Below are 13,912 nucleotides of genomic sequence, written 5' to 3'. Positions count from 1 at the left end.
AAGCTTGCAAAAACTTATTCTATACGCCTTGAACGGTCTTTTTAGTGGTGTGCGACTTCCTCTGCTCACCTGGCAAACCAGAAAGTCGTACACGACGCCACAAGATGACGTTCAAACCAGGCGCACTCCTCACATCTGTTTTTGAGAGATTGCGGGATTCCTACAATGCCTAGTTGCAGAATGAGGAGGTCGTCAAAGTTTAATTAAGTTCCAGTTTGCTCAGCCTTAAAAGTCCGACAACTCCCGGCCTGACGCGACTTCTCAGGAATTGGAGACTTGACACAAGCCTCGACTTGTCACAAAAACATGTCGATGTAAATATTTGTCTTTCGCACCCATCTGTATGATAAATATTCAAGCGTATTCATATCAACCGCTTAACGAAAACAGAGTAATCAAGATGATATGTTAAGCGTTTACTGTTACATTCTGCTGGATTTATAAGTCCCTTTGTCAATACGGTGTCAAGCTCCTAATATATTGTCTTATTAAGTGTACTAGCTACCGGCAATTTGGCTCTTATCGTTTGCTACTTGAAGGAAACCCGAGCAATATTAGGGCCTGAAAAAAGGGACATTATGTGCCCTCAAACAAGCCCACCTCGTAGATCCTGCTAAAGAGGTTACATTAAAGGCAACCAAAGCAATATTAGGGCCCAAAAATGGAAATAAAAGTGTTGTTTGAACTAATCATGTATACAAATGACTAAATAAATTGACTTTCAAAATCCAATTTTCTTTGCCTTCCTTTAAAGGCCAATTGTGACCTAAGCATGAAGTGTTCTCACTACTGACTACATATATACGGCCTTTAGAACACATTTGGCTGATTTGGTGGGTACGTACACGTCTATCTTTATTTGGTCATAGTGCCAAAGTCCCAACATGTATAATAGCTTGTTGAGTGCACTTGCTCCCGGGTAATATTTGATCTTATCATAAACAAATGAGACCACACCGCCTTTTTAACTCATTCTGCTGCTTTTGTGGCGCTATCTTTGTGTAAATATGATGTCAAATTCCTCATATATCATCCTATAATTGAACTTGCTACCGACTTCATACGGCATGAACTGATGAGACCACACCGCCTTTTGAGCTCATTTTGATTATTTTGCGGCGCTATCTTTGTGTAAATATTATGTCAAATTCCTCATACACATAATCGTCGATTGATTGTACTTACCGGCAATTTATGATGTTATCGGAGACCAAACGAGACCACACCGCCTTTTGAACACGCTTTGATGATTTTGCATATCTTTATACAAATACGGAGTCCTAATATATATGTCAGGGTTGAGATTGCGATCTGGCAGAATCGCTGATTCTACCAGTAGGGATTCTGATCGGAGTTTCTGTCTACGGATGCTAGGAATGTACTATGGTGGTCTATCACTCAATCCATTGACCTAATTAGAAATAAAGTGAACTGATTGAAGTTTAAAAGTTCTTAATGTCTCTTAATGTATGTCTACCGGTACAACGACTGACACATACCAAACACGCACACACACACACACACACACACACACACACACACACACACACACACACCGGACAAGCACGCACGCACGCACGCAGGCACACACACACACACACACACACACACACACACACTCACTCACTCACTCACATACATACACTCACACACACGCACACACTCTCACACACACACACACGCACACACACGCACACACACGAGCACACACACACCGGACACACACACACACACACACATACATACTTAGATTGTATGTGTATTTAGTATGTAATTACTACCGTAATCGGAAAAGAATAAGCTCACAGGACCTTTTGAACACCTTTTGATGGTTTTTCAGACTTTATGGACGGTCAAGGTCGATATCTTCGTCGATTACGATGGTAACTTGCGCGGTGTCAAATTACCATCATATATCAGCTCAAAAAATAGACCAATCGAGTACACTTGCACTACCGGCAATAAAATATTTTTATCGTGAAAATCAGGCTCATTGCCGGCGTTTTTACCGCGCGGTTCCGCCGCTATCTGCGTATCCTGGGGCCGGCCCGCTGATAACAGTCCTTCCCGTCGGTACGCATTCCTTCCGCCGACTTTATCAGCGCACTTTATTTGATGTTCATTAACACGTTAAAGATGATTGACGGCTTGGGTGCACCCGTGTGTTTGCCCGCTACATTTCGCGGGATCGATCGAGACCCATTTATCGGTCGTTTATTTGTAACGAGTTTGCTCAGTGCAAGGCCATGGGACCACTTTCAGGGCGAGGAACTAACGCTCACTGGAGCAGCATCTCTTCTCCCTAATACTTCGGTCCCATTCCCAGTCCGGGCCCGGCCGGGCAGCTTGTGAGAACGAAAAAAACATGATACAAAAGACAACAAAAGACACAGAACGTAAAAAGGTTACTCCTAGCCATATACTGTGTATTTTCTTGAACTGCATCTTTTATTTTTCGTTTTCACAAACAGCCCGGCCGGGCCCCGGATTTGAAATGGGACCGAAGCATAAGTCAGAAACATCATGATTGAGACAAGCTCAATTCACTAAGGGTGAGAGCTAACTGACACAAGAGCCTTTACTGAGGATACCCCTACAGTACTTGGTGGCAACGGGTTCCACTCTACTACAGTTCCAGGAAAAAAACACATTTTAAACACCTCAATTCAGGGTTGATAACTCGGGTACATGAAGGCATGGCTATTTATTGCGGTTTTCGTCTGAGCTGGTACCCGTAATTGTTTCTAGTCGGTACGTCCACCAGTTTATCAGTCATTTTTACATCATGCACAGCCTCCACATTTTATAGGATATGGCTATTACGGGCCACACGGAGCCGATATCCGCACGGGGTGAAGTTTGGGGTTCAAGTAGGCAGGAGGCATCACTTGTGTGCAGGCATGGCGACAGCATGTAACGGCAATTTCAAATTTTATGAGGAGTCCAGAATTCTAGCAACTGCCCAAATCTTAGGAGGCTAGCACTATATCAACTACCCAATGTTATCATGCTTGTAACACTGCGCACAGCCACAGTAAAATCGGTGTTATCGGGGCTGTCTTGTTTGCATTACTGATTCTGCGTTAGTAAATCTTTCTGAATTTGCCTCTTTGTATGTTGAGGTCTAAGGGTAGAGTTCCTACAACATTTGAAGCCGAATATATAGGTAACAATGAAAGATATTTCATACTCACACTCACCACCGATAAATGCGATAATCACAACTATGGGTAAATATTTGAATAACGGTTTCTGGGCTTTTAATTGGTTCAGATTGGCATTTATAAATCCACTGGACAGTGAGGTATTTATAACATGTAACAGTTCTGAAGAAAAAGACTCTTTTTTTCACAACCAAGGGATTTATTCAACCGACGTTTCGGTGACCCTCTGTCACCTTCTTCAAGGCAATTCTGACTGGTTCACATAGCAATACAGCACAGGTGTTGCTGCTTATACATATTAATGAGATGCAAACGCAAAATATTTACATATGTACAAACACAGGGGATGACATCACTATGCGGTCCCAAACATACAGAAGTGTAACACATACACAACTACATATCGATCAACAAACGATGCAACGATTATTTCTTTAGGATGCGGTCCCAAACGTGACTGAGTCTATATCCCCCCTCATCACGGTTCATGACTGGAGCGGATTTCCTGATCCATACAGACTCCTTAATCCAACGTGTTACTCTATTGTCCTCTCGGTCTATCACCTTGGCCCCATCCCAGTCTATAGCACAGTTGTTTCTCATGATGTGGTCTGTCACTGCTGATTTGTTCTCTTCCTTCTCAGCTACCTGCTTCTGTGCTCTGGTGTACCTTCCCACCTTGGTGCTCTCAGCTTCTTTCCTGTGTTCTTCCAGTCTGCATCCAAATGTTCTCCCTGTCTCCCCTATGTATACCTTGTTGCAACTCATGCAAGGTATCTTGTATACACAGTCCGTCTTTACTGAGTCTTGTAGTTTGTCTTTGGGATGCACCAGTAGGTTTCTTAGCGTGGTTTTGGGTCTGACTGCTGTGGCAATGTTGTGTTTCTTAAAGATCCTCTCTAGTGGCTCTGTGATGCCTTGGATGTAAGGTAAGGTCACCCTTCCTTTAGACGTCTCCTCTCCTTTCTTTCTGTCTTTCTTCTGCTTGGTTTTGTTGGTCTGATGTTCGACTTTCTTGAAAGTCCAGTCAGGGTAACCACAACGGGAAAGGGCCTTCTTGATGTGTTCCATCTCCAACTGTCTGTCCGTTTCTTCAGTAACAACTGACTTGCACCTGTCCATCAGTGTTCGGATGACTCCCAGCTTCTGGTGAAGCGGATGATGTGAGTTGAAGTTCAAGTACTGATCTGTGTGTGTCTTTTTTCTGTATATCAGCAGTTTAACTGTGCCATCCTCTTTCTTGACTAGCAGAGTGTCCAGGAATGGCATGGTACCATTCTCTTCTGTTTCATGGGTGAACTTTATGTTACCTGTAGAGTCGATAGTGTTCAGGTGGTCAGTCAGCTGCTGCTCCGCTCCCCTTTTCAAAAGTTCAAGCACGTCGTCCACGTACCGCTTCCACAGCTTGGGTGTACAGTTGACGGGTGCTGTAGCAATGGCCTGCTGCTCCAACCACTCCATGAAAAGGTTAGCCAACACTGGTGATACTGGGCTCCCCATGGCGGTGCCGAACTTCTGTTGGTAGATCTCCCCTCTGAAGCAGAAGTAGGTAGTTGTCACTATGAAAGTGACTCAGTCACGTTTGGGACCGCATCCTAAAGAAATAATCGTTGCATCGTTTGTTGATCGATATGTAGTTGTGTATGTGTTACACTTCTGTATGTTTGGGACCGCATAGTGATGTCATCCCCTGTGTTTGTACATATGTAAATATTTTGCGTTTGCATCTCATTAATATGTATAAGCAGCAACACCTGTGCTGTATTGCTATGTGAACCAGTCAGAATTGCCTTGAAGAAGGTGACAGAGGGTCACCGAAACGTCGGTTGAATAAATCCCTTGGTTGAGAAAAAAAGAGTCTTTTTCTTCAGTGACTTACCAACCTGATGAAACTATTCACGGATGTAACAGTTCTCTTTAGACTCCAGATGCGCACATACAAATGTACCTGAGATGTTACAGTTTCTTTGAAGTATCTTGCATTAACAAAGAATGATTCAGCAATGATACAATGTAATCCTTCACGTTTTAACTACAGATTTGACATGTTTAACTCATTAGATATCGTTGATGATTAGCCTTTGACCTTAATAGAGCCCAGACATGAAAATGGCGCTGAGTGCCGCCCAAAGTTTATAGGCCGCCTTTCTACTGAATGCCGACCGTTGGGCGATCGACCAAAATTGGATTTGTATGACCTTTGACTTCATAGTGTTGATAATGAAATAATGAATCAATAATGAAAAAGAACGGTTTGATTTGATTTGATTTTAAAGACAACAAAACACATAAAACTTACAAAATAGTATTCTTTATCAATGGAATTCCTTTGAACTACTAATGAGAGTTTAGGTCACTCAACGGTCGCCGCCTACAGCTCAAAGCACGTATTATAATGTTGAACTTACACTTACGTTACATCAACATCTTCACTTACTTTAAAGTTACACTCCCTGACTTAAGCACCGTATCTCTGTCGGTACGCATGTAGAGATTCTTAGAAACGTCTGCAAATTGCACAGTTTGTATATACATAGTTTCTCACAAATTCCCTTAGACACATATTTCATATTCTAACAACTTAACACCATTGCGATAGATATTGCCATTGGTGCTCTCGTGCACAGGATAAGAATTATATTAGCAGTAATGGGGGGTATCCAAAGTCCGGCGGGGTCCTAATAATGGTATAGAACTTTGCCGGACTTAGATACCTTCTGTTACTGCAAAATGAACGTTAACAGTGCAACTGTCTCTAACTAAGAGTCCCGAGTAAGAATCCCACTCGAGTTCAGGGTTATATAGTTTTGTACCTGACAACGTTTTTGGCAACTGATCAGTTTTCTCCATCATGGCCTAATGAGCTCTGCTACTCCTTTCCGCATGGTGGCGCTGCGGCAACTGGAGAATGCGGTCCCAAACGTGACTGAGTATCTGAATACATACTAGTAGTCCTGAACATCGCCGTCACGGCGCCACCAATGTCCTTGTCATTCCGCCGCCTCTGCGTCTAGTTCCTGTTCCCAGCTTTCCGCGCCGTCTTGCCGCGAGTCGACGTCCGTGTCTCCTTCGCTCAGACTGTCCTGGAGAAACGTGACGTGCCTAGCAACGGTTTCCACTGGCGACGTGTTGTGCCTAGCAACGGTTTCCATGGCCGACGTGTTCTGCCTAGCAACGGTTTCCGCGGACGACGTGTTGTGCCTAGCAACGGTTTCCGCGGGCGACGTGCTCTGCCTAGCAACGGTTTCCATGGGCGACGTGTTGTGCCTAGCAACGGTCTCCACGGCCGACGTGTCGTCTACCACGGCGGGGTCGCCCATCATCTGCTGGACGGAGGCGCGGAACATGCGGTTGGTGTAGGCCAGCTCGCTCAGCCGCTTCTCCGCGTCCCCCGCAGCCTTCCGCCGCGCGCGCGCCTTCGGGCTGTCGATCTTCCTGAGGATGGAATCAATGGTTTATTGTGAATGAAAGACCCTTATTGTACGTTTCTGCCCTTACAATGTAAGTGCAGGTCATGGTGATTATTCAGTGTTTGCCCGGCAGTCTGTCTTCAGGACCCGTCCCTCATCCCGCGACGGAAATTTTTACCTTGTCCCCCCCCCCCCCATATCTGAACTTTATGAAAACGTATCTTCGTAAGCTGTAAATGGCGAACTTAACAAGGAAAATTCAACACATAGGCTCCAAAACAATTAGTGGGACGGACAAAAATCAAGAGCTGGAGACAAGCCCTGGTGTTCATAGAAAAATAAACAACAGCCTCACAGATAACCATTGGCAGTCGTTCTAAAATCACAAATATTATTGAATGATTCATTGTATGTACTCGTGATCAAATTGAAAATATCATTACATACATGTATATCACTCAATACAGACGATAGTAAAATATCGATACGCTACATTAACATTAAATCATTCCTACATTTCGTTAAAGGCAACCAAAGCAATATCAGGGCCCTAAAAAGGGAAAATGCTGAAATATTTATGGTAGTGACATCTACTAACACTATTTAGTATATTTGCATCATATCTTCATACTTTGAGCATTTTAAAACCGTGCCGTACGATGATACCCCTAGTTTCGCGAGCCTAAAAAAACCCGTAGACGATTTTCAGTGAGTTCTCACATCACAACAACGTCATATTGTCGCTATACATTGTGATAGTGCTGTTTGAACTGATCATGTATAGAAATGACTAAATAAATTGACTTTTAAAATCTGATTTTTGGGCTCTGATATTACTAAGGTTTCCTTTAAAAACCGACCTGGCGAGGAACTTGCGCTGTGCGCTCTTCTTGGTGCTGACCCTGCCCTGGAGCCACTCGGAGAGGGAGGGGGTGAGCTCGCGCGCGTGCAGCCGCTCCAGGTCCTGGTACACCACGTCGGACTCCTGGCTCAGGGAACGCACCTGTGCATGGAGGAGACGGAAATGTTAGCCTATGGTGAAACAGCAGATATTCATTCATGTCGATTCATTTATTTCAGCGATTAACCAGCAGATCACACTCAGATCCGTAACCTGTACCTGTGTCCATAAAAGAAGAATCAACAACTTGAAATACTGTACAAAACCCCAAGGGAGAAACGGGAAATTTAGCCGATGTTGAAACCGCAGATATCCATTCATTTCATTTTGTTTACTTTACCACTAGATCACACTCAGGTCTGTGACCTGTTTTTTGTCAGGTATCCCTGGATACATATAAGAATATTGCAGAAAATACTCTATACTCTTAACGCAGACACCTTGAAGTGACAGCTCACATATACTTTCACAAGATGTGCGGCTCTGGCCTGTAGTGGCAATCTTTCTAGTCTCTATCAGACTCTATAATCAAATAATAACAGAAACCCTGATGATCAAATTCAAGTTTCCAAACTTTTTTCGTGTGTGTATCAGAAGCTGCCAATATGGATAGATTTCGCCTTAAGAGAAGTTGTCCCTGGCATCGTCCCAGACTTATCGCGCCCTCTAGCGGGATTCAACCCATCTGCAGATGTGCTAATCTGTGAGAGACTCCCGTCGCGTCACCACTTGACCTTTTTACGTCATGTCCTGCTGCTTGAGGTTGACAGAACATGACACAAAGTGTTCTTGAGGAGGGAAACACGACAGGGGCACAGACAAGTGTGCTGCAACGACCCCAGGATATGACTGGCTGTACAAACTATACTCAGTCTGTAAACAGTGGCTGAGTACGAGAAGGGGAAACAAAGACTGACAAGTGGAAAACAAAAATTCTAAGTGCTTCTTCCCCCTGCTCACTCCTGCAAGTCATGTGTAAGTAAGTCATTCTAAGGAAGTCTCAAGTTTCGAAAAAAATGTAAGCAAGTGTCTCGTAAAAACGCATGTCTTACCAGATTTGACAAAGAAATCCTTAAGATAGGCGTGATTCTCTTACTTGACTCTTTGCCGTCCTTTATCTGTCATTGGTTGAATACTCGAAACTGTGGTCCTCGTGTATCTTATTTATCGATCTTCATTGAAACGTTTTTAAAAATGTCCCTGTTTTATTGTTGTTCCTCATCAGAACATGTTAACGTGTCATTTCAAGGGAAAACTGTGTCGTGTTTTTGACTGTCCTTCTACAGCTTACCCTCCCGATGCTTAGGCTCTACCAGCCTCCGCGAGTCGCTGGGTAAATAGTAGAAATTGGCCAAATAGAGCCAATTGTATGAAGGGAGTCGGCTACAGAGAAAGGGTCAAATATGAAACCCTCCATGGCCAAAGTCCCCCGGCAAATGTTCTCCCTATAGCCGGCGCGGTTAGTCTGGTAGAGAATACCAATGCTGGTGAGAAGACAGTAACGTTCCTTGATTGACTAATGATTATACTCACTGGAATCTTTCGGGCCTGACTTTTTCACCTCGTCAACAAGAACAGAAATGATTGGGCTCTCTCGTCACGTGACTGGTCTCGAGCGTCACGTGACAAGAGAATGATGCAGACCTGTCCAACTTTCCTTAAGATAACACCTGACACGGTGATATCAGGAAACACGCACAGGACCACGTTTCATCCTCATCCCATTGACAAACCCCGCATACCTCCCCCGGGCATCCTACAGGCTTAATCCGACATGTAAGGTTGGGGATCGGAATCACAATAGCCTCTCAAGAGAATAAATCTTCTTTGGCTAATTCCCGATTACTGGAGTCCTTGTCCCACCCATAAGCTGCATTGGTGTAAGAGAAGGGGGATTAGGACCTAAATAACATTTATATATTGTATTTATTTATGGTAGATTTTTAGTTCCAATGTTATATGTAGATATTGTATTTCCATGTTTGTATGTAAGAATTTGTATATTTGAATGTTATGTATTGTGTTTGGGAGGGCAACTTGTAAAGGTGCGCAAGCACCTGTTTTGCCCTCCCCTTCACTTTTGTGAAAAATCTAAATAAACAATAAACAATAAGAGGATGTGAGTACGGTGATCTATCCCCGTGGGTTTTCAGGCAAATCCTACCGAACCATACTGGCTGTCGCGTCTACGGGCGAGAGGCCCTGTGGTTTTTCAAGCAAAACATAAATGAATCCTACGGTACCGTACTGAGTGCCTGGAGAGAGTTCCTGCCCCTGTATTACATGTACATGTCCATAACACTTTGTTCAGGACATATCGGGGTGAACGAGGATTATCCCTGTAGCTCAACTGGTAGCAGCCTCACTGTTGAGCTTTTGGTTTGAATTAGTTGCTAACTGGGAGACCCCGGTTCATACCATGGGACAGGACATCTCGGTTTGGGCTGCACCCGTCTTTCGGAAGAGACGTAAAATTGGGGCCCTGTGTTTGAGGAGGCGCCTAGAGCACGTTAAAAGGGGAAGGGCTAGCAACCCCTCCCTGTAAAATACACCCTGCTGCAGAAACAGCAAGGAAACTTGCTGCCCCATATGCCACTGTGCACTACAAGGTGAACAACGACAACAACACTATCGGGGCGAACCTCTTCTCTTCTCAACAACAATGATGGGTTCTTAAACGTGCTCTGGAGAATGTTGATAGCTACAGTTCCCCTCCACTTGTTCAAGTAGTGTGCAAGTCAGGAATTCGAACCTCCGACCACCTTTTACAATGTTTTCAGGCAATTTTCTTGTTATTATGACCGTACCATCTGAGGGAGGCCACGCAGGAGATGGGGAGATGACATAAAGGAGTGGACAGGGCGGTCACTTACAGAATGTACCCAGAGGGCGAAGGACAGGGAAGGATGGAGAAAGCTTGTGCTGATAGCAACCATGGTCCCCGACCCTCAAGATGAGGATGGGACTAGATGAGATGATGAGATGACCGTACCATACATAGGGAGACGAAGTGCATGCTCGACACTACGTACTTCCCTCTCAGAGCGAGTTTATCCCCCATCCACAAGGACGTTCACCTTATTACTACGATCAGGATGACACGTAAGCCACGCGTACAGACGTAGGAATGTAATCTCCCGTGTAAACGAGGAAACATTCTTATCAATTATTCAGTATTATATGCGTTGTTTGTACTAGCAATTAGCCCTTGGGCATGTATTTACAATAAACTTTATTATTAATATGCAAGCAGATGTAAGGATGTGTCTCAGTGATTACGCTTGTTTTTGTGATATTTAGTACTTAAAAGAAAGCTGCCTAGGCTGACCAAGTGTAATGACTTGTCTTTAATTGTCTATAAATACAAATACTGTAAATGCATTTAAGTTCGCGTGGTTTTTATTTCGCGCTAAGACGAAAATGGAGTGTTCGCGGTGGTTTGAAGTTCGCTACAGCGCTATAGTCACATACTGCTACAGTATTGAACATAAAACCAGCGCCTACAGTACTCCTTTCTAGATGAAGGTGGAGGCCAAGAGTTGAAAAGATGCGCTACTAGATAAACATACTGAATGTTGCAACAACAAAAAACACTCGTTAAATACTGAGGCTGAGACTATCCTTACATCTGCTTGGAGATTAGATGGGATGTTCCTCTTCTACTCCTGTCTGTTCACAGCAAAAACATTGACTTCTGAAAACCGCTACCGTAGGACTAACTAGGCTTCCGTGTTTGACTTGCTTTGCTGGATTCTGCTGTCAGCAAACCGTGGTGCCGGTAGCGATTACGTCACACGCTTAAAACAACTTATCTGCGAGCGGATGAGCGGGTTGGCTGATTCTTATACCTTTTAGCTCTTTCTTGTACGCAAGGCGTTTTAAGTCATTGTGTTACTATATAGTGCAAAAGACCACATCACAGACGTATAAACCCGAGCTAAGGAACATACGAAAATGAATCATTATCAACGTTGCATTTGCGCTTGAAGGCAAAACACTAAGCCATCACGAGAACACAAAACACGCACACCTCCCGTCGAGTTGGAAAAGGTGCAGAAAATGGCGTCTCGACTGTCCTATATATTTTGGTTTTGTGCTATATGTATATATGTGAGTTCTGTTCGGAACTTGTGGACGTAGTGTCTACCAGAAGTTCCGGTCGAGTTGAAAAAGTTATGGAATTAGGCTATGAAATTAAAAAAAGGAACACTTTGTAAAGGGGACTGATCATGAGCTTGACTTGGAGCTGATCAAAAATATTAACCGTCAGTCTGTGGTCCACGGCTAACTCCTCTGGTAAATTATGTCACGTATTTGGCTAATTTTTACTATTCTTCCAACAACCCATGCAGTCTGGTAGAGACTCACTATGCCAGACAACCTCGCTAACCCACGCTCCGTAGAGATGGGACAATAACCCCACTCCGGAACACTGACTCTGTACGGGCCATTCTTACATACCGCCACTAAAAGGGTGACTGTTCCCTTCAAGTCCGATAAAGGAACAAGTTCTACAACTGGAGTCATTCTTAAGGAACTCCCGATGACTCGCACCTGACCGTGAAGGCGTCCAGAAAAAGAATTAACAATCCTCCCCGGACAGGTTCTGAATACGCGCACTTGAACCGAGGATTACCTGACAACGGCGCCCGAATCCGCTGCTACACCGGAACAATGTAGCCCCTAATTCCGCCGCTACACCGTGACAATGCAACCTTAAGTCCCAACATGTTGAATCATTAGCTCCGACTTAATAAACCTCGGCAATAGGAATGTTTTTGAGATAAGATATCTAATGTATGGATACTAGAACGTTTCTGTAGCGCAGTGACCGTGGATTCTTTTAACAGTACGGGTAGTGTTGGGGTATACAAGTTTACGGTGAAAGTCGACAACGGTCGTTTGTGTACTAGTATGCACAGCGGTCGAGATATGAACATTGTAAACTTGTTCGTCACAGTATCTTAAAATTCTGTCGTAAAGATAAGAAAGTTCACGTACTTGATATGCTAAACGTACTTGAATCCCTTTCTGATACGTCGCACGTCGCAACATTTGTCAACTGAAACATCCGTTCCCATACTTTATATGTATGTATGTTAACGCTGATATATGCGCTACGCAGCTTTCAAGTCCGCCTCACTGGAAGCTGTAACAGTCGATTCCAATGTGAACCCGCTAGAACTCTAACGACCGAAATTTACACACAGACCAAAAACGGCACACATGTTGTATATATGTAGGAGGCTTAACGCACATTAGGAGAGAACCGGTCGTTATCAGCTTCAGACGACGTTTTAATAGCGAGTTTTAAAATGTACCAAAAAGAAGTCCAAAACATTGGAATTACGCGAACCCGCTCTGATCGATAACCTGTCAAACACGCTGGATGATAAACCGGCCAATAGGTGCCCGAGGTTGGCGGTAATGGGCCATAATTGCCAGAAGTACACACAATCACAGCCGAACTCTGCCCCCCTCCCTCCCTCACCACCTTATACACCTGTCGTCAAGAAATCACACCTGTATCTTCTCGCTCCTCTCCAGTTGGCTCCTAACTTCTTGAAGACGCCTCGTCTCCTTCTGGTTCAGTCGGTACGTCTCCAACTCCCTCTCCGTAGACGCCATCTGAAGCGTCCGTGGTTTCTCGGCCTGCATGGTGGTCTGCCTCGCGAAAGTGGTCGGGCGGGCGGACTGGTGGTCTTCCCTGTCGCGATAGAGTAGCTACTGCTCTGGTATGGGCCCCTCACGTCTCGGGTCACTTTGGAGCAAAGGAAAAGTCAACACCGTTCCCGGGGCGGGGCATAGACAGCACACACTCTTATCCCGTCCCGACCGCGATCCCACATGCGCGACAGCAGCCTGGCAACGGAATGTCGGGCAAGCCCTGCTGAGATAGCTGCCTTCCCTCCCTCTGGTAGGGGCACTGTCTCTGCTGTCATCACAGGTCTTCGCGCCGCTACACGGGAAAAGGTTTTAAAGACGGGAGTCGTGGCACAGAAACCGGGTCGTCAATGACAGCCGATACGCTGTTCAATTACGCCAAACTAATTAAGGGATCAAGTCCCGTTTCTGCCCCGATGGTTTGTGGACAAATGAAGGGGATTAAGATTAGAACCACGCCATACACCACCTAGCTTAGGGTGAATCACAGTCCGACGTGTAGTCCACGTCTGCGCGTTTGTTTTTGCTTTACATACGGGCACTATATAGGCCCCGTTCTCAAGTATCCACAACACTTAGCGACGTGTCTTCGAGAGGGATTTGTGTCTCAAGTACACTGATTGCCTTTGTACTTTGTTCCCGGCACTTCAGCTGAGACTACCTCCGAGTAAACCGTCCTGCTTAATCACCATTCATTCATTTATACCTCTGCACGCTGACAAACTTGAAACCCGGGTCTGTCTCACACACAACACAGAAAGGGCCACTACTAA

At 44.7% G+C, this 13,912-nt stretch overlaps 2 protein-coding genes across 2 annotated transcripts; both read right to left on the bottom strand.

Moving 5' to 3' along the window:
* Positions 1-3,590: 3,590 nt before the first annotated feature.
* LOC136432072 (uncharacterized) lies at positions 3,591-4,664 on the bottom strand. Its single transcript, XM_066423090.1, has one exon. It carries the CDS (start codon positions 4,662-4,664, stop codon positions 3,591-3,593), a length of 1,074 nt encoding a protein of 357 aa, XP_066279187.1.
* Positions 4,665-5,120: 456 nt separating this feature from the next.
* LOC136434035 (uncharacterized) lies at positions 5,121-13,663 on the bottom strand. The gene is made up of 3 exons (XM_066426691.1): positions 12,999-13,663; positions 7,435-7,577; positions 5,121-6,599 (listed from the first exon to the last, which is right to left on the bottom strand). The coding sequence occupies exons 1-3, from the start codon at positions 13,131-13,133 to the stop codon at positions 6,155-6,157; spliced, it is 723 nt and encodes a 240-aa protein (XP_066282788.1). The 5' UTR covers positions 13,134-13,663; the 3' UTR covers positions 5,121-6,154.
* Positions 13,664-13,912: the final 249 nt, after the last annotated feature.

This window comes from Branchiostoma lanceolatum, chromosome 4, assembly GCF_035083965.1.
Source record: "Branchiostoma lanceolatum isolate klBraLanc5 chromosome 4, klBraLanc5.hap2, whole genome shotgun sequence".
NCBI lineage: Eukaryota > Metazoa > Chordata > Leptocardii > Amphioxiformes > Branchiostomatidae > Branchiostoma > Branchiostoma lanceolatum.
This window is presented reverse-complemented; position numbering and strand designations above follow the sequence as displayed.

Coding starts and splice junctions, on each gene's coding strand:
- LOC136432072 (XM_066423090.1), bottom strand. CDS start 4,664: ATGGGGAGCCCAGTATCACCAGTGTTGGCTAACCTTTTCATGGAGTGG.
- LOC136434035 (XM_066426691.1), bottom strand. CDS start 13,133: ATGCAGGCCGAGAAACCACGGACGCTTCAGATGGCGTCTACGGAGAGG. Junction 7,578..12,998: donor AGAGGAGCGAGAAGATACAG/GTGTGATTTCTT, acceptor CTCCATGCACAG/GTGCGTTCCCTGAGCCAGGA. Junction 6,600..7,434: donor CAGCGCAAGTTCCTCGCCAG/GTCGGTTTTTAA, acceptor TTCCATCCTCAG/GAAGATCGACAGCCCGAAGG.